At 38.8% G+C, this 26,793-nt stretch overlaps 1 protein-coding gene across 2 annotated transcripts in view; it reads left to right on the top strand.

The window, feature by feature from the left end:
• The window catches only part of C5H20orf194 (chromosome 5 C20orf194 homolog), a 130,564-nt gene extending 104,346 nt beyond the window's left edge, over positions 1-26,218 (top strand). For both annotated transcript variants that reach the window (XM_034772594.1, XM_034772593.1), the window contains exons 30-37: positions 9,682-9,817; positions 10,704-10,790; positions 12,011-12,117; positions 12,850-12,924; positions 13,133-13,335; positions 15,805-15,870; positions 19,295-19,388; positions 22,112-26,218. In XM_034772594.1, coding sequence (XP_034628485.1) covers positions 9,682-9,817; positions 10,704-10,790; positions 12,011-12,117; positions 12,850-12,924; positions 13,133-13,335; positions 15,805-15,870; positions 19,295-19,388; positions 22,112-22,224 — 881 coding nt within the window. In that variant the 3' untranslated portion in view covers positions 22,225-26,218. The remainder of the gene's footprint in view (positions 1-9,681; positions 9,818-10,703; positions 10,791-12,010; positions 12,118-12,849; positions 12,925-13,132; positions 13,336-15,804; positions 15,871-19,294; positions 19,389-22,111) is intronic.
• The last annotated feature ends 575 nt before the right edge of the window (positions 26,219-26,793 follow it).

Raw genomic sequence — 26,793 nt, 5'->3', positions numbered from 1 at the left:
CTATTTCAGTTCCTTCCTTGCATAAACTTTTAAAAATTTCCCAAATTCTCTGACATAAGAGCAGCCAATACTGGGTCATACTAATGGTCCATCTAGCCCAGTATCCTGTTTTCTTCTATTCCCAGCTTCTGTCAGTCAGAGACTAGGGGCACCCAGAGCATGGGATTGCATCCCTGATCATCTTGGCTAGTAGCATTAATGGACTTATCCTCTGTGAACTTACCTAATTCTTTTTTGAGCCCCACTATAGTTTTGGCCTTCATATGGCTATTCGCAGGGGGTGTCAGTGAGAGGGCTTTTAACTTCCCTGATATCTGTTGGAAGACTATTGCAGCAAAACATGATGCATCCTGCAAATTCTTAGTGTGTGCAGGCGACCGCTTTGAGTCAGAAAGTTGAGGAAACTACTAGGAGGTCTTCCATTTTGGATCTGGTTTTGACCAACAGGGATGAATTAGTTGCGAATGTGAAGGTAGTTGGGAACTTGGGAGGAAGTGATCATGATCTGATAGTATTCAAGATCCTATGGAAAGGAGCATTTGAGAACAGCAAAACAAGGACAATGGACTTCAGACAGGCAGATTTCACCCGACTCAGAGAAACAGTAGGCAGGTCCCATGGAAAGACCAGTTAGGAAAAAAAGAAGTTGAAGAGGGCTGTCAGTTCTTAAAAGATGTAATACTAGAGGTTTAACATCAAACTATTCCAACACAGAGGAAAGATGGGCAGCCACATCGGCCTTCTGTGGCTCTTCTCAAGTTGCTTTTCAGCAATCTAAAAGCCAGAAGGGATACACACAGGAAATAGGAGGGGCATGTCACCAAGAAAGTATACAGGGAAATAGCACGAACGTTTAGGGACAAAATCAGGAAAGTCAAGGCCAAGAATGAGTTACAGCTGGCAAAATGTTAGAGACAACAGGAAAGAATCTTCAAATAGGTCAGACAAAAAAGCAAGATAAGGGTGGTATGGGTCCGCTGCTCAACGGAGAAGGTGAGCTGGTAACAGAAGATACTAGGAAGGCATGCAAGTCATGGGAGGGGATAAGTACTGTTCTACTCGGCACTGGTTAGGCCTTAGTTGGAGTACTGTGTCCAGTTGTGGTCACCAGAGTATAGGAAAGATGTGGAGAAACTGGAAAGGATCCAGAGGCAAGTGACAAATATGATCATAGGGATCGAATGCAAGCCACACGCGATAAGGCTGAAGGAACTGGGTATGTTTAGTTTGGAAAAGAGGAGATTAAGGGGGAACATGATAGCAGTCTTCAGATACTTGAAAGGCTGCCTTAAAAAAGATGGAGAAAAGTTGTTCTCTTTTGCCACAGAAGGCAGGAGAAGAGGCAGTGGGTTCAAATTACAACATAGCAGATTTAGATGAAATTTTAGGAAAAATTTCTAACTGTAGAACAGTAGGACAATGAAATAGACTACCTTGGGCGGTTGTAGAAGGTTCTTCATGGAGATTTTCAAAAGGAGGCTGTATAGCCATCTGTCTTGGATGGATAGATGCAACAAATCCTGCATCTTGACAGGGAGTTAGACTTGATGACCTTTGAGGTCCCTTCTAACCCTATGATTCACAACATCCCCTGACAACGAGTTCCACAGGTTGACTGTGTGTGGTGTGAAGAAATACTTCCTTATGTTTGTTTTAAACCTGCTTGTTAACTTCATTGGGTGACCCCTGATTCTTGTGTTTATGTTCAGGAGTAAATATTCGTATTCCATTTCTCCATGCCATTCATGATTTTATGCACCTGTATCACATCCCCCTTTAGTCGTCTCTTTTCCAAATTAAAGGGTCCCAGTCTTTTTAATCTCTCCTCATATGGAAGCTGTTCCATACACTGTAATTTATTTTTGTTGCCCTTCTCTGTACCTTTTCCAATTCTAATATATTTTTTGAGATGGAGCGACCAAAACTACATGCAGTATTCATGGTGTGGATGTACCATTGATTTATTTAGTGGCATTATGATATTTTCCATCTTATCTATCACTTTCCTACTGGTTCATAACATTATTAGCTTTCTTGACTATCTTTGCACAATTGAGTGGATGGTTTCAGAGAACTATCCACAGTGACTCCAAGATCTTTCTTGAGTGGTAATAGCTAATTTAGAGTCTATCATTTTGTATGTATAGTTAGGATTATTTTTTCCAGTGTGTTACTTTGCATCTATCAACACTGAAATTAATCTGCTGTTTTGTGAGGTCCCTTTGTAATTCTTCACCGTCACCTTCAGCCTTAACTCTATTGAGTAATTTTTGTATCCTCTGCAAACTTTGCCACCTCACCGTTCACCCCTTTTTTCCAGATCATTTATGAATATGTTGAACTCACTGGTCCTAGTATGGATCCCTGGGGGGCACCACTATTTACCTCTCTCCATTCTGAAAACTGACGATTTATTCCTACCCTCTGTTTCCTGTCTTTTAACCAGTTAATGATCCATGAGAAGGATCTTTCCTCTTCTATGACTTTTTCCTTAGCTTCAAAGCCTTTGTTGAGGGACCTTGTCAAAGGCTTTCTGAAAGTGAAAGTACACTATATCCACTGGATCACCCTTGTCTTCATGCTTGTTGACCCCCTCAATGAATTCTAATGGATTGATGGGGCGTAATTTCCGTTTACAAAAGCCATGTTGACTCTTCCCCCCAACAAATTGTGTTCATCTCTGTGTCTGATAATTCTGATCTTTACTATACTATAGTTTCAACCAGTTTGCCTGGTACTGAAGTTAGGCTTACTGGCCTGTAATTGCCAGGATTGCCTCTAGAGCCTTTTTTAAAAATTGGTGTTACATTAGCTATCCTCCAATTGTCTGATACAGAAGGTGATTTAAGTGATAGGTTATATACCACAATTAGTATTTCTGCAATTTCATATTTGAGTTCCTTCAGAACTCCTGGGTAAATAGCATCTGGTCCTGGTGACATTTTACTGCTTAATTTATCAATTTGTTCCAAAACCATCTCCGACACCTCAGTCAGGGACAGTTCCTCAGATTTGTCACCTAAAAAGAATGGTTCAGGTATGGGAATCTCTCACATCCTGTGCAGTGAAAACCGATGCAAATAATTGATTTAGTTTCTTCACAATGGCCATATTTTCCCAGAGTGCAGGCTTCCTACTTCTGATGTACTTTAAATTCTTTTGCTTGTTAGTTTTTGAGTCTTTCGCTAGCCGCCTTCCATTGTTTCCAAATTGTTCTCTGCAACTGTTCAGTCTAGGTAATCTCTCTTCTGCATGGAAAAGGAATGCTCCAGCAGGGGTCGGCAACCTTTCAGAAGTGATGTGCCGAGTCTTCATTTATTCACTCTAATTTAAGGTTTTGCGTGCCAGTAATACATTTTAACATTTTTAGAAGGTCTCTTTCTATAAGTCTATAATATATAACTAAACTATGGTTGTATGTAAAGTAAATAAAGTGACCAGGACCTGGGCAGTGTGAGTGCCACTGAAAATTTAGCTTGCGTGCCGCCTACGGCACACATGCCATAGGTTCCCTACCTCTGCTCCAGAGTATCTTCTAACATCCTAGATATCAATTTTGTTTAAAGTTGCCATTTTTTTTTTATTGAGGACCAAAAGGAAACATTATCACTGTGAAGCCTAGGTTTGTGAGTTTCCCCTGCTGTTTCTGAACTTCATTATCTACCGCACTATTCCCAGGCTGTGCACATTCCTGATAACCTCATCAGTTAGGCTGGTGTGTAAATAACGGGAGTAAACAAACAAAAGCCCTTTTGGAAACACAGATTTTAGAAACAGAAGAGGGAGGGGAAGGGGTGATTCAAATATTAAAAGGTCAAAATCGTTAAGGAGTGAAATTGTGTATTTAAGCATCTCCTAGTTTTCATTTCACACACATCCCCCTCTCCCCCCCCCCCTTCCCCATCCCCGTTTCACCTCCTCCCTGGCTTTGTCTCCTTCATCTCAACTTTGTGGTCTGCCAGTTTAATATAGGGCCTAATTTTGCAAATACTTCCATGGGTAAAGATACTGGTATATGAGTCTGCATGATTAGACCCTTAATTTGTAAGCTCCACAGAGTGGAAACAATTGTCTGTAGCTCCCTAGGTCTGCGTGGGACTCTACGGACAAATGAAAGATGGTCACTGCCATAAAAATAAATCTAAATAGGCAAATGCGGGAGTGGGGTGGAGGAGAAGGAATATGAGGAGACTTCTTTTCTCATTTTCTTTATTAAAGCATCGTGTATTTGCTTCCTGTTTCTGGTTTGGCTGATACCATTTTAACCATTGTCTCCTTTCCTATTTCTTTTTAAATTTTTGTTTTTAATCCTTGCCTATTTTCTCATTCTTTTCAATCCTGATGGTAATTTTGTCTGTAATGCTGGTTTGAGGTGCACACCTATTGTGCTGTGTCTCTTACACACAATAGTAAGTTAAATAGATGGTTGATTTGTTTTCAATCAAAATTATGAACTAGCAATGTAAAGCAGCAATACGCAAGTTATCCATTTGGTGGCGCCAATGAAATGGGGAAATTTTTTAAAAAGAAAATATCCAACATGTGCCATTACAAACAAACCTGTAGTTGTTGGGCCTACTTCTTACCTTTCAGGTCATTTGTGTGATCCACATAATAACTTGTAGGTGTATCTCTCAGTTTGTTTGAAGTTCTCTGTGCTTGCTGTTCTATCCTTTAGCCTCTCAATCCCAATTTTATTATCTGACAATGTAGATGCTTCTCAAATTAGTCTAAGAACCTCTTAAGATAAAGATATTAGAAGGTCTAATTCTGACCTTTATAATACCTACCACCATAAGTATTTCTACCTTAAATGGTTTGCTCTTGCAAGTACCTTCTATTTTGTTTCATGTTAATGTCCATGGCACAGGGGAAATACCTGAAATTGTTTATAAATTGGACTCGGGACATGAGGGAATTTTCAAGTTCAGTACTGCAGCCTGGGAGTTACTAGGGATCTTGCATCCTGTGCTCCGCCATCCCTTGGGTGAGGTATTAGACAGAAGTTCCTTAAGCTGTAATTCCTCTTCAGTGTAATTCTGCTCAGAAATGAATGGTTCCTGTGGTACTTTAAGAAAGGAGAAGGGTGATGACACCAATATGCCAGCCAACATTCTTTTACCTTAATAAAATTGGTTCTGGTGCCCAAGGCTTATTGGCGATAGAAGCTAGGATGTTATTTCCGATTCCCTTCAGAAGGCATTTGCAACAGCAGGAGCTAGTTCCAATTTAACTTGTAATTTGTCTCCATGCTGTACTTGTTCACCAGGTGTAAAAGCGCATCTTCTGTATTCAAATCCAGGAAGGTTCCTGTAAATGAAAATAGTAACTGTTGTTTAGCCCTAAGTCTGGGAGAACAGATAGCCTCATGATTTTAAAGGGTGAATTTCTCTTTTTGGCAGCACCAGCTGAAGTCTGTTACTTTTCTCCAAGATGAGACTCAAGGAAGTTAGGTGTCCCACTAGTATTTTTCCAGCTGTTATCCTCATTTATGGCATCTTGTGGAACCGTCATGGAGTGGAATGCAAACTTGGTGTCTAAAAGAACCATTTTGAAAATAGAAAGGAAAAATATTTTCTATTTTTGTTTCTAAAAGTGACAATTGTCTGACTGTCTGAAGTCTCAGCTCTAAAATGGTATGGACGAACGTATGTGTATCGAGCTTGCCATGAGGCTTAAATGTTCATTTTTCTTTAAGTCCAATTTTATTAAATTGGCTTTTTCCTTCCCTTTTATTTCTTTTAAATTGGTTCTTGCGCTAACTGATCAAACTTGGCTTCTGTTCAAGGATACCACCTGATCTTTAAAAATCTGAAGGAATCCTGCTATCTGTGGCCAGAGGAAGTGTCGTATTTAGAAAAAGCTACCCCTGCAACTGTAGAGCGCTGCATCAGACCAGTAATTTCAGTGTTTTAAGAGTTACTGAGTTACAGGAGTCCAAAGATTCAGATTCCTACCCCTACATCATCCTCCCCCGCGCCACCCACCCACCCACACACACAGGTTGTCTGAGGCCCTAGGTAGTCTGGCAGTAAAGTTTCTTAGTAATTTCAATATTTTAAAACATACCTAGGAGTTCCACTGTAATGGGGCTTTGAAAGGAGCAAGTGGGCTAATTCCACTAGATAAATCCTCGTCCACGTGAACTCTAGACTACAGAAGAAGCTACATTTGTATACACAGGCAGCATATGATAAAGTGAACTCTTTTCTTCTTCTTTTGTATTATCTTAGTGCCTAGGAGCCCTTTTTATTGACTAGGACCCTCTGGTGTTAGGTGCTGCACAGACATTGCAGTCTCTGCCTCAAGAAGTGTGGACAAGCAATAACAGATGGATACTGACAGACGGGAGAATACAAGGAAACAATGAGATAATATTGGTCAGCATGATAAGCTGCTGGGTCTTAGGACGCCAGCAGCCTAATCACTGTCAAGTTTACATTTACAGTGAAAATGAAGATTTAGGGACCTGAGGATCCCTTTATTTCTCCTACTTTAATCTCCTGATTCTGAAAATGTTGCAGCATCAGTATTGCATCTGAAGATGATGATTTACTGCAGAGGTCATCAGCACCTTTTCTGAAAGGGATGCAGATGTGATTCAACTGACAGAAATGCAAAGGGATAGGACAGGTGTCAAATCCTGTTCTTCCCTCCCCCAAAGATAGCGTAGACCACTGGAACTCAACCTTTCCAGACCGCTAAACCACTTTCTGGAGTCTGATTTGTCTTGAGTAATCCCAAGTGACACCACTTAAAAACTACTTGCTTACAAAATCAGACAGAAAAATACAAGCACCACAGCACACTATTACTGAAAAATTGCTTGCTTACTTATTTAACCCTATAATTGTAAAATAAATCAATTGAAATATAAATATTATATATACATTTCAGTGTATAGTATACAGAGCAGTATAAACAAGTCATTGTCAGTACAAACTAAAATTTCATACAGGCTTCGCTAGTGCTTTTTATGTAGCCTGTTGTAAAAGTAGGCAGATATCTAGATGAGTTGTTGTACCCCCCTGGAAAACCTCTGTGTACCCCCAGGGGTCTGTGTACCCCCAGGGGTCTGTGTACCCCCGGTTGAGAACTACTGGCGTAGACTAGCACTGTCACTGGTACAGCGGGATGATAGATGTCTTTGAAATTTCTCATGGAAGGAAGCCTTTCCTTTGCTGCATCAAAAGTAGTAATGATTCTGTGTCTTCAGAGCACTTCACAAGACTGAGCCTCAGAGCTTCATTGTGAGGGAGGTAAATATCCCCATTTTACAGATGGGGAAGCCGAGTTAGAGTGGCACAGTAAGTTGCTCAGGGCCATACAGTCAGTGAGAGAACTGAGATGAGAACTCCACAGTTCCAAGTCCGAATGAGGAGAATACAATACCTTTCACAGAGTAACGTTCTTTAAGTGATTGGTTTTGAAACCCTCCATTTTATGTAGTGTAGGAGACTGTAACAATATCTCTGGACATTGATGCTGAACACTGGTTATGTATCACTTTCTGCCTTGTCCCTCCAATACTCTTTCCACTAAAGACCACCCCTGCAAAGGGGTGAATATTTTAAGGTGGTGGTTTTTTTTTTTTAACCGCTTGTAAGACCGGTGAGGAATATTGGCACTCAGTGTGTTTTGAGACTGGTATAACAAAGTATGATGCCGGCAGTAGCTTTGGTATGACTTAATTGCTGTTATTCAGTTATTGGTTCGCTTCTCTAAGGTGGAAATACTACCAGTGGTTACTCTCCATTTAAGAACAGAGGTTTTTCTCCTCTAACCTTCTCTCCTTTTTGACTATCCAACAACTGTATTCTGGTCGGACTGTACACTAAATATTCACAAATAAATGCTTATGTGCATAACTTTACACAGGTAAGTAAAGTTAAGCGCATACTGAAGTGTTTCTGGGATGGGAGCCCAAATTGGCGTCATCTTATTTCCTAAATACGCTATTCCTTCTTTCTACCTGCAACCTGTTATGTCTTGTCTTTCGGGTTGTAAGATTGTTGGAGTTCAGGGACCTATTTTCTATATATTTGTATAATGCCTGACACAACTGACAACTCTTCCCCCTTCCCCGCCCCCCCCCCCTCCTTGGCCCCTAGAAGATACTGCAATATAAATGTTTAATAATTCAGAATAATTAAATCTGTTGATTGTTCCGCATAACTTGCTCAAAATGCTATCAGTTTTAGATTTTCTCATTTTTAATAAGCTTTCCTTATGGGGGTGAGATGCAAACAAATACAAATTACGGTCAATAAACTGAGTAGTCAGTTGCTTGACCGTACTTTGATTCGTTATGAAATATACTCAAGAGGTGAAATAACCAGTCAAGTTTATTGCTCTAAGACCATAATAATTTCGCATAGGGAAAAGGTTCTATCTATGATACCAGGCTCCAGGAAACTCTCATGCAGCGACATTATGTTCACTTTATACAGATGGAGTGCTCCCAAAGTTGCATGTTTCACCTGGTGTTATTTTAATGATTGTTTTTTTAACAGGTTACACAACTCTTTACGTGTCACTAAATTCCATCCCATTAGTTTGTCCCAGTTCCCTAACTAGTTGTTCAGTTCCTTCTTTATCTTTGTTTTGGATATTAGCATTCCAGGTACTGATCTGTGAAGGTACTTCACTAGCTTGTACTAAGACATAGAACAAATTTATCTTGATTTTGACCAGTTTCCAATCTGCTTAGGCCAGATATTTACTTCAGTAAATTAAGTGTTAGCATAAAGTGAACGGGATTATGGTATAGGCCAGTTTAGGCTGTATCACTGTTAATATATTTGTGCTTTTTGTTATTGGTGCTTAATGCAGGGGTGGGCAAACTTTTTGGCCCGAGGGCCACATCTGGGTATGGAAATTGCATGGCAGGCCACGAATGCTCATGAAATTGGGGGTTGGGGTGCGGGAGGGGCTGGGGGTGCAGGCTCTGGGGTGGGGTTGGGGATGAGGGGTTGGGGGTGCAGGAGGATGCTCTGGGCTAGGACCAAGGGGTTCGGAGGGTGGGAGGGGGATCAGGGTAGGGGCAGGTATCGGGGTGCGAGAGGGGGTCAGGGGTGCAGGCTCCAGGTGGCACTTAGCTCAAGCAAAGCAGCTCCCAGAAGCAGCGGCATCTCCCCTTTCCGGCTCCTACACGGAGGCACAGCCAGGCGGCTTGGGGCGCTGCCCCATCTGCAGGTGCCCTCCCTGCAGCTCCCATTGGCCATGGTTCCCAGCCAGTGGGAGCTGCGGAGCCCCTTGGCTGACCCTATGCATAGGAGCCAGAGGGGGGACATACCGCAGCTTCCGGGAGCTGCGCAGAGCCACAGCACATGTGGAGTGGGGCAAGCCCCTGGCTGGAGTGCCAGAGCGGAGCAAGCCTCGGACCCCGCTCCCCAGTAGGAGCTCGAAGGCTGAATTAAAACGTTTGAAGGGGCTCCTGGGCCATAGTTTGCCTACCCCTAGATTAATGCATTCTTACATAAATACACTGGTGTGTGTGTGTGTGTGTGTGTGTGTGTGTGTACACATGTGTATTTATACATGCTAGCCAGCATATACTGATCAACAGTTACGACCTGGAAAAGTGTGTTTGCTATACCGCTTAACCAGCATATGTTTGTTGTTGTTCTCCATCATTGTAGACATTATTTGAGTGAACTATTCCCCAATTTCCTCATGCAGGACTGGTGAGCAATGTGGTCTTCACAAGTCATACTACAGAGCAGAGACACCCACTCCTTGTACAACTTCAGAGCCTCATACGAGCAGCAAATCCTGCTGTTTCATTTATCTTGGCAGAAAATGGCCTTGTAACTAGGTAATACTAGCTTCCAGTTCTTTATGATTTTCAAGTTGCTGTTCTAAAAATGGGAAACTCTCTTACAAGAAAAGCTGATCCTCTTTGACTTTCACCTATGAACAGAAAGTGGACTTAGTATGTAAACCAGAAAAATGCTTATTTTTCTTAGTCATTACTTCCCTGATAATAGGATAACTTATCTGTTCTTAGAATTTTGACATTTTAAGAATGTCATCTACACTTCAACCAGATGTTCTGATACAGCATGATACACTAAGGATTTAAGTGTCAAAGGAATACATTAAATGGCCATAAGCTAGAAATAGTACAGTATGATTTAGGAAAAGTTAAGGTTTAAAATGGATGTATCTTTTCATTTGCAGAGTAATTTTCATGTTAGGTTTTTCTTTATACAGCAGTGCAGGTAAAATTGTTTCTACAGATTGTAGGTTTATATTAATATTTGTTCCGTTAGAGCTCAATTGTGCAACCTCTACGCACATGGAGTAGCATGGATGAGTAAATCCACTCAACTTTAATGGGACCAAACTCAATGATTAAGTCCTACTCGACATCAATAAAAGTTGAATTGAGTCTCCTATAAAGTTCTTATAAGGGCTTTTTTGCTGTGTTATATATTTTATTTAGTATATTTACTTGTATTCTAGTTGCAAATAGAAAATTAGTTGAGTAGAGAACTCCTGGTTTTTTTGGTTTGTTTTTACAAAAACTTTTAACGTCTGGAAAATTGAGAATATTTTAATGTACCATAAATAGTAAACATATAATTATTTTACTGCAATCTCACTAGCACATCCTAATTTATGTAAATAGTTGACAGATAAATGACCATTGTTACTATGTTCTGTAAATTAAAAATCTCAACCTTTTATCTTTTTAATAGGAATGAGGATATTGAGCTAATTCTCTCTGAAAGCAGTTTTTCAAATCCTCAGATGATGAGAGCTCGCTATTTAATGTATCCTGGCTGGCAAGTATCTTAACTGAGAAATAATAAAAAAAGCATTTTTTAATTAACATGAAGGATTTTAAAAGCCCCACTTATATTTTCAAGACAGTTCATACATGTGGACCAATCACTTTGTAAATGTCTTTTTTTAAGAGCTTGTGAGTAGTCTTTTTAGATCCACTAGTGCCATCTTTTGCCTACTTAGGATCCTCTTCTATTGCCTTTTAAATGGGTGGCAAAATTGCTATTCATTTCCATGAGAGCAAGAGCTAGCCCTGTGAGAATAAGAGGAGTTAGGGCAGTACTGACTTGAAGTAAATTCAGTCTGACAGCTGTTCAGCCTAAATGAAATGATCTAGTAGTATTGTTTCAGTTACTAGCAGACAGTTATCCCCAGTGGAATATCCGCATTCTTGATTGGCAGCCTCGGCAGAGGCCGAGGACAGAAAATTCATGGAAACAGAACTCCATTCTAACACCTAGTGATATCTTCTGCAGTTCGGGCTTGCAACACATTGCTGGGGATGGTATGTTGTAGCTGCCGTCTGTGCTGTATCAGTGTGGCAAATAGAGGATTTCATTCTCCAGAACTGCCAACCTGGCACCAATCCCAAATCCTGACCAATTCAGCTTTCTAGTTACATTTAGAGCATTAGAGGCATAGTGCGCAGCACTTCAATCAACATACCCTGTCAGTCCAGAACAGCTTCTATGCTTCTTGTTTAGAATTAATTACACCTTGACTCCAAACTGGGTTTGAGAGAGGCTTCTTAAGTAAACCAGCATGGAGTTAGGTAAGGGCAAGCCTTTTTGTAGATCACATATCACTCCAAAGGGAAGAGGATTGGGTTGGAGAAGAAACTGGTTCAGACCTCTTGACGCTGACATTCTCTCTCTTAATGTAGTGCACAGGGGAAAAAAGTGCTAACAGCAGGAACTTCATTGAAGTGGTTCCTGATATCAATCATGATACAAAATTACATACATAATTCTTACCTTGTTTACAGTTTGTATTTCTCTTCTTACATGCAGTGAATTTAGTTTTTCTCTTCATGAAAGCTCGTCTGTTAAAATAACTAATTCTTCATTTTTAGAAATCTGTTAGATAAAAAGCAGATAAAGCATGATAATAGACACTTATAGGAACTTTGATTGCTCGCATGAAGACTGGGGAAACGAAATCAAAAATATCTTTGGCAAATAAAGTTGATTTCCCTTTTTCCCCCTTTTTTGTTAAAAAGGTATGATGGTAAGTTTGGAGCTGGTTCCGTCTTCCCACCAATGGTTCAGATCTGTGTGTGGTTTAGCCGTCCTCTGGAAAAAACACGATTTGTGACCAAATGTAAAGGTAAAAATGTTTTTTTGGTGACTTTAAGATTTAAAATATTGTGGGTGTTTAGTTAGTGTAGGGAGACCCTGTGCTATGCTAATCATGAATAATATGAATTTTTATTTAGAATGTAATTCCTCCTCTTTAAAGTACTTCCATATGCTATGTATTTTGACTCTGTCTATTCTCGAAACTTTAAAAAGACTCATGACCTTGTTTAAATAAGTGTAATCTTTTAATATTAAATCTAACATTTAGTGCGTTTGAGGGTAATTATCCCATAGACTTCGATACTTAGAAGCTTTTTCTAAGTTGAAATAAACACTTTTCTGTTTTCTTGCATTAAAGGATAGCTACCTTGTGACTATATATAATCATTCTTTGCAATGATTACAAAATCAGACTGCTGCTAGAGTGAATATGTGCTGTTAGAGCAGAAATGTCTGTCACTTTAAAAATTGTTTTTCTGAGAATCTTCTTTTTCTCCGCACTAAGAATCAATTATGTGGGAGGGATACTTTTTTATTATAGTACCCTTCGAGCATATATCCTTTTCTCCCCCATAGGGAAGAGAAATTACGAATAGCGTGGGCTTCAAGGGACATAGGATAGCAGATAGTATGAAGTGGGTTATTTAGAGATTGGGACTCTAACCTTCTACTGCTAGCCAAGGTGAACTATGCTGAATGAGCTGCACCAGGGAAGAGAAAAATAAGTTGAATAACCTGTTTTTGTTTTTATTTCATACAGCAATTAAGTCATCAATTAAGTCAAGTCCTTTTTCTGGAAACATATACCACATTTTGGGCAAAGTTAAGTTTTCAGGTAACTGTAGTATACTTCGTATGCATGGTCTTGAGATTACACTACTTGTTTTCACCTACTCCGAGGATACTAAAATATATCATTTGTAGTTGTTTGGTTCGTAAAGGAACCATACACATCTATGCACATATGCTACCTATTAAAATAATTGAGATAAGTCAGCTATATCAGCCCACTATATAAAGAAAATATCTTCTCTTTTTGGTAGATTCTGATAAGATGATAGAAGTCTGTCATAACACATCATCTAATTCATTAAGCCTTGTGCCTGTTCAGGAGGGGCCTACTCCTCCTGATTCAAGAAATGATAACCGAGATCGCAGCGGTCAGCAAGAGTGCTTCCTTGTGTTCATTGGCTGCTCTCTTAAGGAAGAGGATATAAAAGACTGGCTCAGACAAACTGCAAAGCAGGTTTGTGGACATACAACTGTTGGGATTTTTTTCTGTGTTGCCTGGTTTAAAAATCCAAAGAGAAATTTGAGTGTTTTAATATTCTTATTGTTAAAGTAGACTGGAAACTGATTAACTATGTCCTGCATAGCGCGCACATGATTCTACTATTAGAAATGATCTTTTCAACAAGATGGCTGAAAAGGCTTACCGGTGCCACCTGTAATTTGAACTTTATTTTTAAAACATGTCGCAGCATATTCACGGTGAGAACTCTTTGCTGCAGAATACTCCATAGCAAATTGAGTCTGCGAGTATGTCCCAAGAAGACTTGGACTGAGACATGGTTGTCCTTTATATGGGTGGGGTCCAGAGTCGCTTAAGCTCAGACAGACAATTCAGTGTGTGGAATCTGCACTTGGGTATAATGATAATGAGCAGAAGTGACCACTATAGTTAGTGTATAACTGTTTCCATTCCTCCCTCCTGTTCTCGATTGCTCAAATTTTGATCTTTTGGGCTTACACTTTCCAGGCTTGGTCTGTGCTTGACAGTGAAGATTTAAAAAAAAAAAAAAGGTTTTGAGCCAAAACTGTTCAGCTATTTTTCATCATGAGACAATTTTTTTGGTGGAAGGGGAAGTGTTCTCTTCCCCTTTTTAAAACATTTTGCAAACTGCTGTGGAAAGAAAGTGTAAATATAGCATGGAAATAACCTGTGTTCAAAACCTGGTTTTGATTTACACTGCCTTGAAAATCGTATGTTCAGGTTTTTTTGCTACGTTTGTAAAGTGGGCTGTTAAGTAAGTCCAAAATGTGTATATGTGCGTGGCTAACATAGCACATGGTGAAGAGTAAAGGGTTGGGGGATGCACTTTGTAAGATGGACAAGGGTGTCTGGTTTCTGAGGGTACGTCTTCACTACTCACCGGATCGACGGGTAGTAATCGATCTATCGGGGATCGATGTATTGCGTCTCATTTAGACGCGATTAATCAATCCCCGAACGCGCTCCCGGTCGACTCTGAAACTCCACCAGAGCGAGAGGCGGAAGCAGAGTTGACGGGGTAGCTGCGGCTGTCGATCCCTCGCCGTGAGGACCCGAGGAAAATCGATCTAAGATACATCGACTTCAGCTACACTGTTCTCGTAGCTGAAGTTGCCTATCTTAGATTGATTCCACCCCCCTTCCCCCAGTGTAGAACAGCTGAGATAGTATAGGGACTGCAATCAGTGCTCCTGTAGGCTTTTTAGATGCTGTGACCAGTCTGAGCTCCTGAGGAGTATGGGAAAAGATGTTGTTACGGTGCTTTCCAATCAAATAGTTCCAAAGTACTGGCGAGTGACTCTTTGAATTCTTTTTTTAAAGAAAACTCCATGCAAAAACTGAAAATATTACAGCACTTGAACCAGGAACCATTAAAATTATGATTGCACACATTGCATTAACTCTAGCTCCTTGTCCATACACATTTTGGTACAATCTTTAATTAGATGGTCCTGATTTCTCTGATGCAAAAAAAAAAAAAAATGTAATATATTGTAACTATAAATTTGCATGTGTAGCGTCTTGGAATGCAGCGTAGGCTGAGAAGTTGACTCTGCTCCTTCTATTCCTCCAGCCTGGGGCGTGGTTTCTTTTTAAGTGGGAAATGTACGTGCTGTATGTACACAAATGTTATTTCTAAATCATGCTTCTGCTTACATGCCAACGGCATTTGTCCGTTCTGAGACGGAGTTCATGGAAGATTGGACGTTTTAAAAATAAGCAAATTTCTCCAAGGATGAAAAACTCAGCTGTGATTGAGCTGAATTTAATCAGACCTTGAAAATAAAAGCATAATCTTTGGACTGAGAACAAATATGAGAGATTTTAACTCAACCAGTAACGCTCTCAAAAATGTACAAACCTCTGTAAATGGGATTTATAATGAAAGTGCCTTCTCATCCCCAACAACATCAAAAGTAGAGACTGATTCAGGGGTTTTAAATAATTTAGTATTTTAGTTTCTGCATATTGCCTAAAGAATTGAGGTATAGGCCTCTTTATTAAGTCTAAAAACTTGATTGCTCTGCCTCTTATGTGATTTTTGTGTTTTTTACAATAGCTTATTTAACTAGTTTAGTTAAAATACCTTCAGAATTTTTGTTCTATTCTGTTAACTAAACCACATTTATATAAGATTCTTGAGTTTTTTACACTTGTATTTGTAAAAATTGAATCTAGAGTGCCTTAAGTAAACAAAGCAATTCAATAACCGTGTCCACTTATTAGCATTCATATACATTTTTTAAAAATACCTTGTGTTAGGATTAACCACAATTATCTGTGGTTACATATTGCTGCCTTTCTCATATTTGTTGTAGTTGTACTTTTCTGGTTGCTTGCTTTTTTGTGGGGTTTTTTGTTTTTTTTGGTACCTTAATTATAACATAATGTGATGTTGCCATGAGCATGAAAAGCATTATTGGTATCTGAATCTATGTATAGAAACCTCAGAGGAAAGCCCTGAAAACCAGAGGAATGCTGACTCTGCAGGAGATCAAAAACATTCATGTAAGTACAAGCCATTAGCATCAAGGCTTCGTTTTGACCCTCACTTCCTTAAGTACCCATGTATATGATAGAAGACTATAGCAAGAACTGTGTTCTAAGTTTCTGACTTGATGCATGCAAAATTATTTTTCCTGATGTTGTTAAGCTTCCAGGTAAGTGGTAACAGAGGGTCCTGTGGCACCTTTGAGACTAACAGAAGTATTGGGAGCATAAGCTTTCGTGGGTAAGAACCTCACTTCTTGCATCTGAAGAAGTGAGGTTCTTACCCACGAAAACTTATGCTCCCTATACTTCTGTTAGTCTCAAAGGTGCCACAGGACCCTCTGTTGCTTTTTACAGATTCAGACTAACACGGCTACCCCTCTGATACTTGACAGATAAGTGGTGGGAGTGTTGTGTAATTGCATTAGTTTCCAAATAACCCAATTCCATAATAGTTTTGGAAGTGGGAGCATGGGGCTATCACATCATAGCAATAATCACATTTTCAGAATAATGATGGATGTATTTCCATTAATTCTTGGTAGCTATATAGATACATACTGTTTGCTCATCTCTGCTGTCCTCTGCATGTGAGGGGCAAAAATAAACTCATTTAAGATAGTTCTTCCTGTGGACACTCTATTAGAGTGCCCTTGCAGCTGCTACTGTTAAGCTGTGCTTTGCTGGTCTTTCTGCTGGTACAGCCTGTTTTTAGACCAACCGGGAGTATTTACAAGTTACTCTGTGGCTTCCTGTTGGAATAGAAGGTGATTAAACACTAAAACCTCCTATATGAAATGTGGAGTTTGTCAGGGAAGCATTTGGCCATGTCACAGGACTGGAAAAAGATCCTTATAATCATAAGCACTTAGTGCCTCAATCTTAGATGTTTGCCCTTTAGTATATATCTTGAAGTGGTAATGCATCTGGAATAGAACCATATATCTCTAGTCAATAAAAAGCAGGAAAGAAAATGGATTTAAGGATCTGATATGGGAAACTAATAGTACTTGTATTTACATGGCAAGCTATTCAGCATTTTTGAGCCTATACTCTTCTTGCTTTTTAATGCAAGTTTATTTTGATTATCTGTCCTCACAACAAATATATGGATAGTTACAGGAGATCTTTGTGGAGAGTCAGTTTGGGAAATGGCACAGGGTGCAAAGCTGTTAAAGGGACAGCCCAATGATTACGTGCAACTTATTTCAAAATATATCAATTTTAAATTGAATTAAACAAATGTTTGATAAAAGCTTCATGTTACCGAGGTCTATATATGTTTCAAAATTAGTTTGAAATGCAGTGAAGTCTATGCAACAGGCTGCCTTAGGAAACCTGTCATAAGAGACCATCCAAAAGCAACCCAAAACTACCTTTATTATAAGGTCACCTCCATGAAGCAACCTGTTTCTTAGTTCTTTAAATAGTTAAGACATATTTTAATGTGTTTTTAAAGCATTCTCTATTCTGCAAATAAGGACAATTACAATACATTATACTACCATGACTCAGTGACTCCACTCCTCACCCCGCTTTTGTTGCTTAAGGAATTAGTGCTCATGCCACCATTCTCTTAAATGGAATGAGGACTGATGTACAGAGTGCACAGAGTATTTATAGTTGCTTGTGCAATGAGCGTTCCCTCATTTCCTAGGCAATCGTGGAGATACAGTCCGAGATGTTCAGATATTAGGGGGACAGGAGTGATGTAAGCACCCTGGCTGTTAGATCTAGATTCTCAATTAATAAAAGATTAGAGGGTAATGTAATTGATGCAAATCAACATGGGTTTATGGAAAATTGGTTCTGTCTAACTTGATCTCTTGTTTGAGATTACACGTTTGATTGAGAGATCATAGTGTTGACATAATATACTGAGACTTCTGTAAGGCTTTGACAGACATGACATTTCAATTAAAAACCTAGGATGACCTAAAACTAACATGGCATATATTAAATGGATTAAAAGCTGGCTAACTGTCAGGTCTCAATGTAATTGTAAATGGGGAAAAGTGATCCAGGAGGTATGGTTCCAGGGAGGTGCTGCAGGGATCAGTCCTTGGCTCTATTTTATTAGTGATGTGGAAGAAAACATGGGCATCATTGCTAAAGTTTGCAGATGATACAGATTTGGGGTAGTGGTAAATAATGAAGAAGACAGGTAACTGATACGGAGCTATCTGGATTGCTTGGTAAACTGGGCACGAGCAAACAATATGCATTTTAATATGGCTAAATGTAAATATATACATCAAGGAACAAAGAATGTAGGCCACACAATGGGGGACTCTACACTGGGAAACAGTAACTCAGAAAAAGATGTAGGGGTCATAGTGGATAATCAGCTGAACATGTGCTCCCAATGTGATGTCCAAAAGAGCTGATGTGATGCTGGGATATATAAATAGGGGAATCTCAAGTGGGAGTAAAGAGGTTATTTTACCTCTGTATTTGGCACTGGTACAACTGTGTTTGGTGTTTGCAGTTTTGGTGTCCACAATACAGAAGGTTGTAGATAATTTGGAGAGGGTTCAAAGAAGAGCCACGAGAATGATTCAAGGATTAAAAAATATGTTTTATAGTGATTGAGCTCTTTGTGTCTATCTATTTAGCTTAACAAAGAGACGGTTATGGGTGACTTCAGTACAATCTATAAGTATCTACATGGGGAACAAATTTAATAGGGTCTTGAATCTAGCAGAGAAACACATACATTGATCCAATGGCTGGAAGATTTACCAAGGCTCATGATGGATTCTCCATCACTGACAATTTTTAAATCGATTGGATGTTTTTCTAAAATATGTGCACTAGGAATAATTTTGGGGAAGTTTCGTGGCCTGTTATACACAAGATCAGACTAGACGATCACAGTGGTCCCTTCTGGCCTTGGAAACTATTAATCTATTCCAGATTGAGATGAACAGGGCCAGTCCGTGTCTCTTGAGTGGTTTGTCTGGAGACACAAGAAGATAGCCCTGTATCAGTTAACATTAACGGCTTGTTCAGACTAGGATAAAAGGCATATTTTAAAATTATATTAGCTAAAATGGGGCAGGGCTAACTTGCCCTTTCCAAACTAGTGTTGCATTGTTTAGGCTAACAAGTTTTAAGAATATACCATTTATCCTAATCTAGACATGCCCTTAGGGTCCTCTTTTACAACCAAGAGGATAATAAATGTTTTGGGTTTTTTTCTCAATTTTCCTAGTAGAAAATTAAATTACAAGGTAATAGTTAAAGATACTGCAATCATGTTAGTATTTAAGCCTGTTTTGCAAGAGTCTACCTCATTTAAACAAAAGGTCAAGCACTTTTGTACTGGGTTGGTAAGTTTCTGAAAAGAGGCATCCCCCTTCTGTTTAACTGCATAGATTTACATACCCATGTTTTAGACTGCCTACATGTCTAATGGTACAGTATTTGCCTTTGAATGCAGATGAAGCGCCACTTGGATCCACTTCCAGCTGGTTACTTTTACAATGGAACTCAGTTTGTGAATTTCTTTGGGGACAAGATGGATTACCATCCACGTATCCTTTAATATGTATTTAAATTCATGAGTATTTTTGTAGAAAGTATGCTGCAGATGTAGACAAAGCTGACGTGGAATTTTGAGGCAGAGCATTATCCTTAAAAGAGCCAACTGACTAGCTGGTGATCATGCATAGTGAAAGTTTTTGATGTTTTAAATCAGCATATGACCATTTGCCGTATCAGGCTTTAACATTAATAGATCACTCCTACAGTCACCGTGTAAGAAGCTGAATTGAACAAACCATAGGTCATTAGATCATCTAGAAAATCAAGTACACTATAATCCTGATTTTTTCAAAACCCTTGTTATCTGAATCCCTTCTGTCTCCATGCTCCGCATTAGGATAATGTGGAGGTTCAGATGATAGAGCAGAGACCCCCGGCCCTGGTGGAGGCCACCCTGTTGCTGAACAGCCTTTGCAGCAGCCCAGGAAGCCTTGTGCAGCCCTCCTGTCATGGGACTGAGTGAGTGGAGCCATGACAGCAGAGCTGCAAGGGCCCCTGCAGGGCTGGTGACACCTGATCCCTGCATGTGCAAGGGCCTGATGGGGCAGATCGACGCAATGGCCAGAAGTCTCCACTTTGCCCCATCAGGGCCGCAGCCTTCCTCTCCTCCCCACCCCACTCCCCACCCCTTGCGCTTGCAGCAATCAAGAGGGTAGTCCTGGTGTCATGGGAGTGAGTGAGCCCGGCCATGAGCGACAGAGGGCTCCCTGCACTGCCACTCCTGCCCTCTCAATTATCCAAACTCCTGATTATCCAAACAAAATCTGTGTCTTCTGCGGTTTTCAGATAATTGGAAGCATACTTATACCAAAAAAAAAAAAAAAAATCTCAATTTAAACCAAATAATCCCTTAACTACCTTTCAATATAATGTGTCACAAAAAGAATATATACTTGGAGAAACCCCCCAAAAAAGACAGCAAGATCTCTGGCTACAAAAATATCTCATTCTTGTTCCTTGGATGTTGAAGTTTCATTAATGTAAAAAACCTTCTAGCCTGATTGATGTGGAAAAACCTCACATGCCTAGGAACTAATCACTGTATCTTCAGAGTGCGCACACAAATAAAATCAGAAGCATGTGCGTGATTACCCTCCAGTATTACTTGTGAATTAAAATATGGCTGCACTTGCTTCATTATTTAAAAACCCTTGCTTGGGTTCTGCACCCTTTACTTGATACCAGCAACCAGCTATGGCGAGCATACGCTGAACTCTGAAATTAGCTATCTTTGTTTTCTTAGATCAGCAGAATTGGTTCCTTGTCAGGACAAAATAAAATATACCAAGATCCAAGGGGCTTTTTTTAGTTTTTCCTGAATCACGCTGATTACTTTTTTTACCTGAATTGGAGTATTGGATTTTCTCTCAATATTTGGCAATAACTCCAGAGTCATATTAACAGACCCCCCACTGTACAATTCCTCATGTGTTTATCACATTTTCTAATATTTTTGTCCTAAGATTCTCTCTAAACTATTATTATTTATTATTTATTTGTATTATTGTAGTGCCTAGGAACATTTGCATTAGGTGCTGAACAAAGAGACCATCAGTCACAAAATCTTACCTCAAGTCTCCTTTTATGTTCTCAATTCTGTTTTTTATTTCTTGATCTTCAGTAACTGATTGATTGTAATTTACTTGGAAAGCTGCAGGTGGATACTTCAGTTCTTCTTTGAGCAAGAGGGCCCACTTGTCCTTCCACAACTTCTGTGGCACTTAAATTTAATTTTTAAATCATCAGACCTCTCTTCCCTTCTTGGATAAATTCCCTAATCATGGTCATTTGGTAGAACAGTTAAGGGAAATCAAAGCAGCACATATGCTAAAACCTTGTTCATGAATATTAATCTTGATATTTCTGCTGGTGGGATTTAGTGACTTTTTTGCTTATTGAAACCTACTTAATCAAATTCATGTACACCTCTACCTCGATATAACGCTGTCCTCGGGAGCCAAAAAATTTACTGTGTTATAGGTGAAACCGCGTTATATCGAACTTGCTGTACCGCATTATATCCAAATTTGTGTTATCGGGTGGCGTTATATGGGGGTAGAGGTGTAATTCTGGTGTGCAAGACCAAATAATGGATGAGACTATCCCAAATAATGTACCACAGCATCAACCACCCTTTCACAGCCATTAAAACAGTCTAATAACAGGAATAATACCCTCTTTCTCATTTACTATCCCCTCCTAAATGCAATCCAGTACAAATGGAACATACTTCCAGGGTCCAGATACTGTGTGATGGGTCTACATTTTTTTTTTTTGGAGTAAATTTAAAAGCCAGATTGAAAAATCAGCTGGTGATAGGAATCCTGTTTTACAGAACTTTACCCAGGGACATCAGATTGAAGCTTGGGATGATTTTAGAGAGGCAACGGTTGGGGCAGAGACTGGATATCCTGGAGATATCCTTACTGTCACTTACCTGACCTGCTGGTGTTTCACACAGCCCTGATTATTTTTTCCTATTGAGATTAAGAAAGTTACCTATGTAACTCTTGCAGTCTCTTTGAGGAAGCGTACTGATAGTCCGTTCTGACTCCGGAATATGCTAATACATTGTATTATTGCCCACAGAGGAAAATTCATCCTGTTGATATGCAGAGCTAACTAGTTCAATTGCTTACTTAGTCCAACCTGTTCTGATTCTAGTGCACATTTTTATTTGGATGAATACTTTTCCTTAGTATTTCGACATCAGTAATGGACCAGTTCATGAACGACTACTTGGAAGAAGCTAACAGAGAAATCGAAAAGTACAACAGAGAGCTCGAAGAACAAGAATATCATGACCTCTTTGAGCAGAAGACATAAGCATGCATGTTTGTGGTATTAAATACACATAAATGTGGATTTCTAAACTGTCATCTGACTATCAGTAACCGAAAAATGCTGACAGCCTTGCTGGTTAACAAGAAAATGAAAAGTAAAATGTTAGTTTTTAGCAGTTTTAAAATGAAACTTCATTCCTGTAAAGCTGGCATTTTAATCTGGTAACTACTTAGTTGTTTGTACAGTCTGGTTCACATCCACTTCATCTTAATTCCAGATCATAAAAAGCATCACCTGGAATTTCTCTGTTTAGCAGTGGAAATACTACATGTTCAAAACAAAACTATGTCCTAATAGCCCTGTGTATGAGCAGTGAAATTGGTCTGTGGTACAGATAATCAAAAACCTGGAGCTCATTTCTTTCAATGTTCTATCAGACTTCCTGTACAGAATGTACACAGGTGTCCATAAATGAAAAAGTGGCCAACACTGGTTACGCCCTGAAGTATTTCAGTATGAGAGTTTGAGTGTTCCTAAAGCGAGAAATGGGGGAACACTTGAAAAGCTCTGATCACCTGATCTTGCTGCTGCTGTCAATGGCTCATTTTCTCCTGTGATACTATCGTTATCATGCAGAATGCATTACAGGCAGAGTGGTGTAACCTATGACCTGACATTGCTTGAGAGTAAAAGGGTTATCTTGTACATTTTCCTGTAGCCCCAACATCTGAGCAAATCATCTGGGGATGAGCAAGGTATCTTTTGGCTGAAGAGATGAGTTATTCGTCTACTCAATATGTTTTCAAAGGTAAAAAAGAACAGTAGAGAAATGCAAAACAGTACTTGAAGTACTTTATCTGTCAAGCTTTTAGGAGAATCTATGTGCCATAGCCTTCCACATAATTGAAACACTGGGTTTGATTTTTTTTTTGGTTCCGATTTGTTTTTTCAAGCTGATATTATAGTGAGAATGATGGCACCTTGTCCTCTAAATTAAACAAGAACTATTTTGAATATGACAACATAGAACGCTGGCCAAGACTCTGAGGTGGCTAACCTGCAGGCTACTGACCGACAGTATTGTAGAGCTTGTTACCTTGAAAAACAGATTACTGTAGCTCACTGTGTATTTGAAAATTAGTTTTGTGGAAACCAACCACGGCTGAACATTTTAACTTGCATACTCCTTTCCCTCAGGAACAGATCAGGATCAGCTTCTAGTGCATCTGTGACCTTTCTGTTGATCAGATGTATTTGATGCAATAAGAATTTATTGAAGGAATAATTCCGTATAGTATGCTTATAATAATGAAGCATAACTGGTGTTCATAAGCTCTTCTGTTAAGAAAAGGAAAACTAGATTGAACTCCTACAGTCAAGTGCAAGTCCACATAGAAATTTGATGCCTTAGTTAGGAAAGAAGTTCTTTAAATTTGGAATCTTAAATGGCTGAAATTTCAATTAGACCATAAAAATTGGAATACTTCAGATAAAATTTTAGTATACGTCACTACTAGCCTGTACTGTGATCATTAGGGTATACGGATTCCGTAAGAAAGTACAGTTTTTGAATTCCAGGTGGTGCAGCTTAGGATTTAAATGTTTGTAAGGCGGCTGCTTCGTTTTTTCGTGCTAGATGTTAAAAGCTTTCAGAATTTAGGCATTATCTTGCACACCACAGGACTTGAATAGGATAGACGTGTTTTCCTTATAAAGCACAGTGAGAGCCAGCAGTTTAGTTCCAAGTTTTGTATGCTTTCTGGGGCAACCCATATTGCAGGTATAGAGCATCATAATAAGGCTCGAGAATTATCTATGCATGGCTACACTTTAGTCTTTTAATATACTTAGTGCCTGGTAGGTAAACGTAGCTAACAGTTGATTTCTGGGGTGTTGTCAGTGTTTAGAAACTAAGTAAAATTGGCTATGGAAACTGCGTCTTAAGACAGGGTTGTGAAAATATAAAATTCTGTAGGTAATATTGCAAAAGGGGCATTTAGACAATAGAATAATTCTTTGCCAATATAACTTAGCGTAAACACTGTGTGCTCCTTTTTAGCCTAAATTGTCTAATCTGCAAAAGCCATATCTCTAGAATAGCTGTATGACTATGTAACGTCAGACATAAAATACCAGGAGCTGAGACAAATGGCACTCGGTTGACACTTTGTCTCAACTTGGAAATCAGTAACGGAGTAGGTTTTAAGTGCAATTGATAGATGAAGATACTGTAGTTTATACTCTGCTGAACTCTCTTTAAGAACTCTAATTTGTGCAGGTCTTGAAAATAAACATTGCTGGGCTGCCTCATCTGTGTTTAAAACCGAGATGCCCTGTGACCAAAACAGGAAATACTAAACTTATTAAATTGGGTTTATTGCTGCACAAATCAAGCTGTTTTTAAAGCCTGAATCAGAAGAGTTCACCACAACAAAGGCATAGTATAGATATTATATGCTGTACTGCATGCTGGGTGGTAACAATAACTGTGTAATATGATGAAGACCTTTCACCATACTGGTACTATTTCAATTAATCTATTTTGATATTGAAATAATTTGATTACCTCAGCTTTTAATGTTTAACTGTGATTTTTAAAAAAAAATTACCGAAATAGTGAAACTGTGACAATGATACCCTTTAAACATAGCAGTGCCTTGCATATGGCGCCATTGATGCACTAAGCGAATTATGGGAGTGGACGTCATGGGTTGTATTGCTTGCACCCTTTTTTTAAAGGAGAAACGGTTTTGGTGAAAGGACTTAAAATTAACCTAGTGAAGAATATTAGCACATATGGTTAAATCGTTTTTTAAAAAAACTCTTTGAGGACTAAAATGTATAAATACTTGATACTGCTGATGTTTTATAGCAGTTGCTGATTAATTTTACTTCCCACAGTCAGCAGCCCCCCCCTTTTTTTTAAGGGGGGAAATCGTAATTTTTGTATTCCTGTCAGAGATGTATATACCATGCTGAACCCTAACTGCAGGGGAATCTGGTTTTTATTTTTTGAAGTTGAGATAAGAATTGGGTTAATCCTAAATATCTAGTTTTGGAAATTTTTAGCTACTGTAAAACAAAAAAAGCACCATCTCTCGATAAGCTGCAAATGTTCAAATAAGTAAAAAGTGCCATTATACTATCTTTTTACTGTATAATGAAAATGGAGAAGAGTAACTTTGTGTCCAGGCATTTCTGGTATTATGCTGAAGTGCTAAGAGTCCTCAAAGGGTTTATATGCTTTGCTGACCTTAACGTTAGCAGCTTGTGTTTTTTCTCACAGAGAATGAGTGTTGGTCAGAAGTTGCTGAAGTTATAGGGGGGTGAAAAATGTGACAAACTTAGCAAGGGAACACTTGCAACTTGAACTGAGCTGTGACCTAGGATTATTTCTTTGTAAAGCTGTGGAATTTGGTATTCCAGTTTTTACACATTTGTATTATTATTTAGCAAAAATGATTGCAGGGAGGATTTAAGTTGCAATTAAAAGTTCCCTAATAAGTTTTATATTGAGATTTTTCTGAATTTGCACAGATATAAGCTCTGGAATACCTTGTTTGGTATTCTTAAAAGGGAAAATTGTAACTAGTATAGTAAATCGTAAACTGTGAGTTGTTAGAACAACGTTGTTAATCTGATTTTAGATTGTTAAAAATGTACCTCAAAAGGCTAGTGAGAAATTGCTTCATTTTTACACAATTGTCAAATACTAATATAACAAATCTCACTTTACAATGTGCCAAAATTCACTTTTATACTAGTTTTCAATGCTTTAATATTTGCAACTTGTTAATTTAAAACTTGTATTTACAAACACTACTGTAACTTCAGTTAAACTGAATTGTGTGATTGAAGCTTTTTTGCTTATTGTATTTATTACACAACTTGATTCCGTAAATATATAAAATTACCTTTCCATTTATTTTTGTATTGTTTTACATGTTTATACCTGCAGTTCGTGTGATTTTTTTTTTTTTACAACTGTAATTCTAATGTCATGCTAAGAACCAATAAAGTATATCCATTTGTTGTCTTTCATTTGATTCTTTGACAAATTGAACAAGTTCATGGTTATTTAAGTTGTATTTTTTGAGGCTCTCAGCAGTCACTTTTTAAACTGAGGCTACATATAATTATGCATTAGACAGTTAACTAAAACAGAAACAAAATGCCACACGATCACTTGTAACTAAGCTCCCCGTGTACACTTAAAATCTTCATAATGAGTGATCTCTGTCAAGCAAAACAATAATATAAAGCCGCTGGTTTAATTTCAGACCATATAGTAAGCCTCTTAACTAGTTGGGTAAAGCTCATGCAAGTGATTTTTTTTTTTATTGTGCCTACTCAAGGCTTGCTTTTAACCAGTTGCACACTTGTAAAAATAATTATGGCCGTTCATTCTTTGAAAGCAAGAAATTTATTGCAAGTCTCAACAGCAAAATTGATTTTACTGTTTTTTGAAGCAAATTCACTTAACGTTCATCTCAGAATGTTAATAGCGGACTTCGTTGTAGTGAAAGTGTTTACATGTTTATGCACACGCTGGATAAGGGCTAAATCCCGTTCCTTTTATTCATGTAAGTAAGAGGAAGGACCACTCTTTGA

This window comes from Trachemys scripta, chromosome 5 (genome assembly GCF_013100865.1).
Source record: "Trachemys scripta elegans isolate TJP31775 chromosome 5, CAS_Tse_1.0, whole genome shotgun sequence".
NCBI classification, from domain to species: domain Eukaryota; kingdom Metazoa; phylum Chordata; order Testudines; family Emydidae; genus Trachemys; species Trachemys scripta.
The sequence above is the reverse complement of the archived record's forward strand: the minus strand, read 5'-3'. Positions and strand labels throughout refer to the sequence as shown.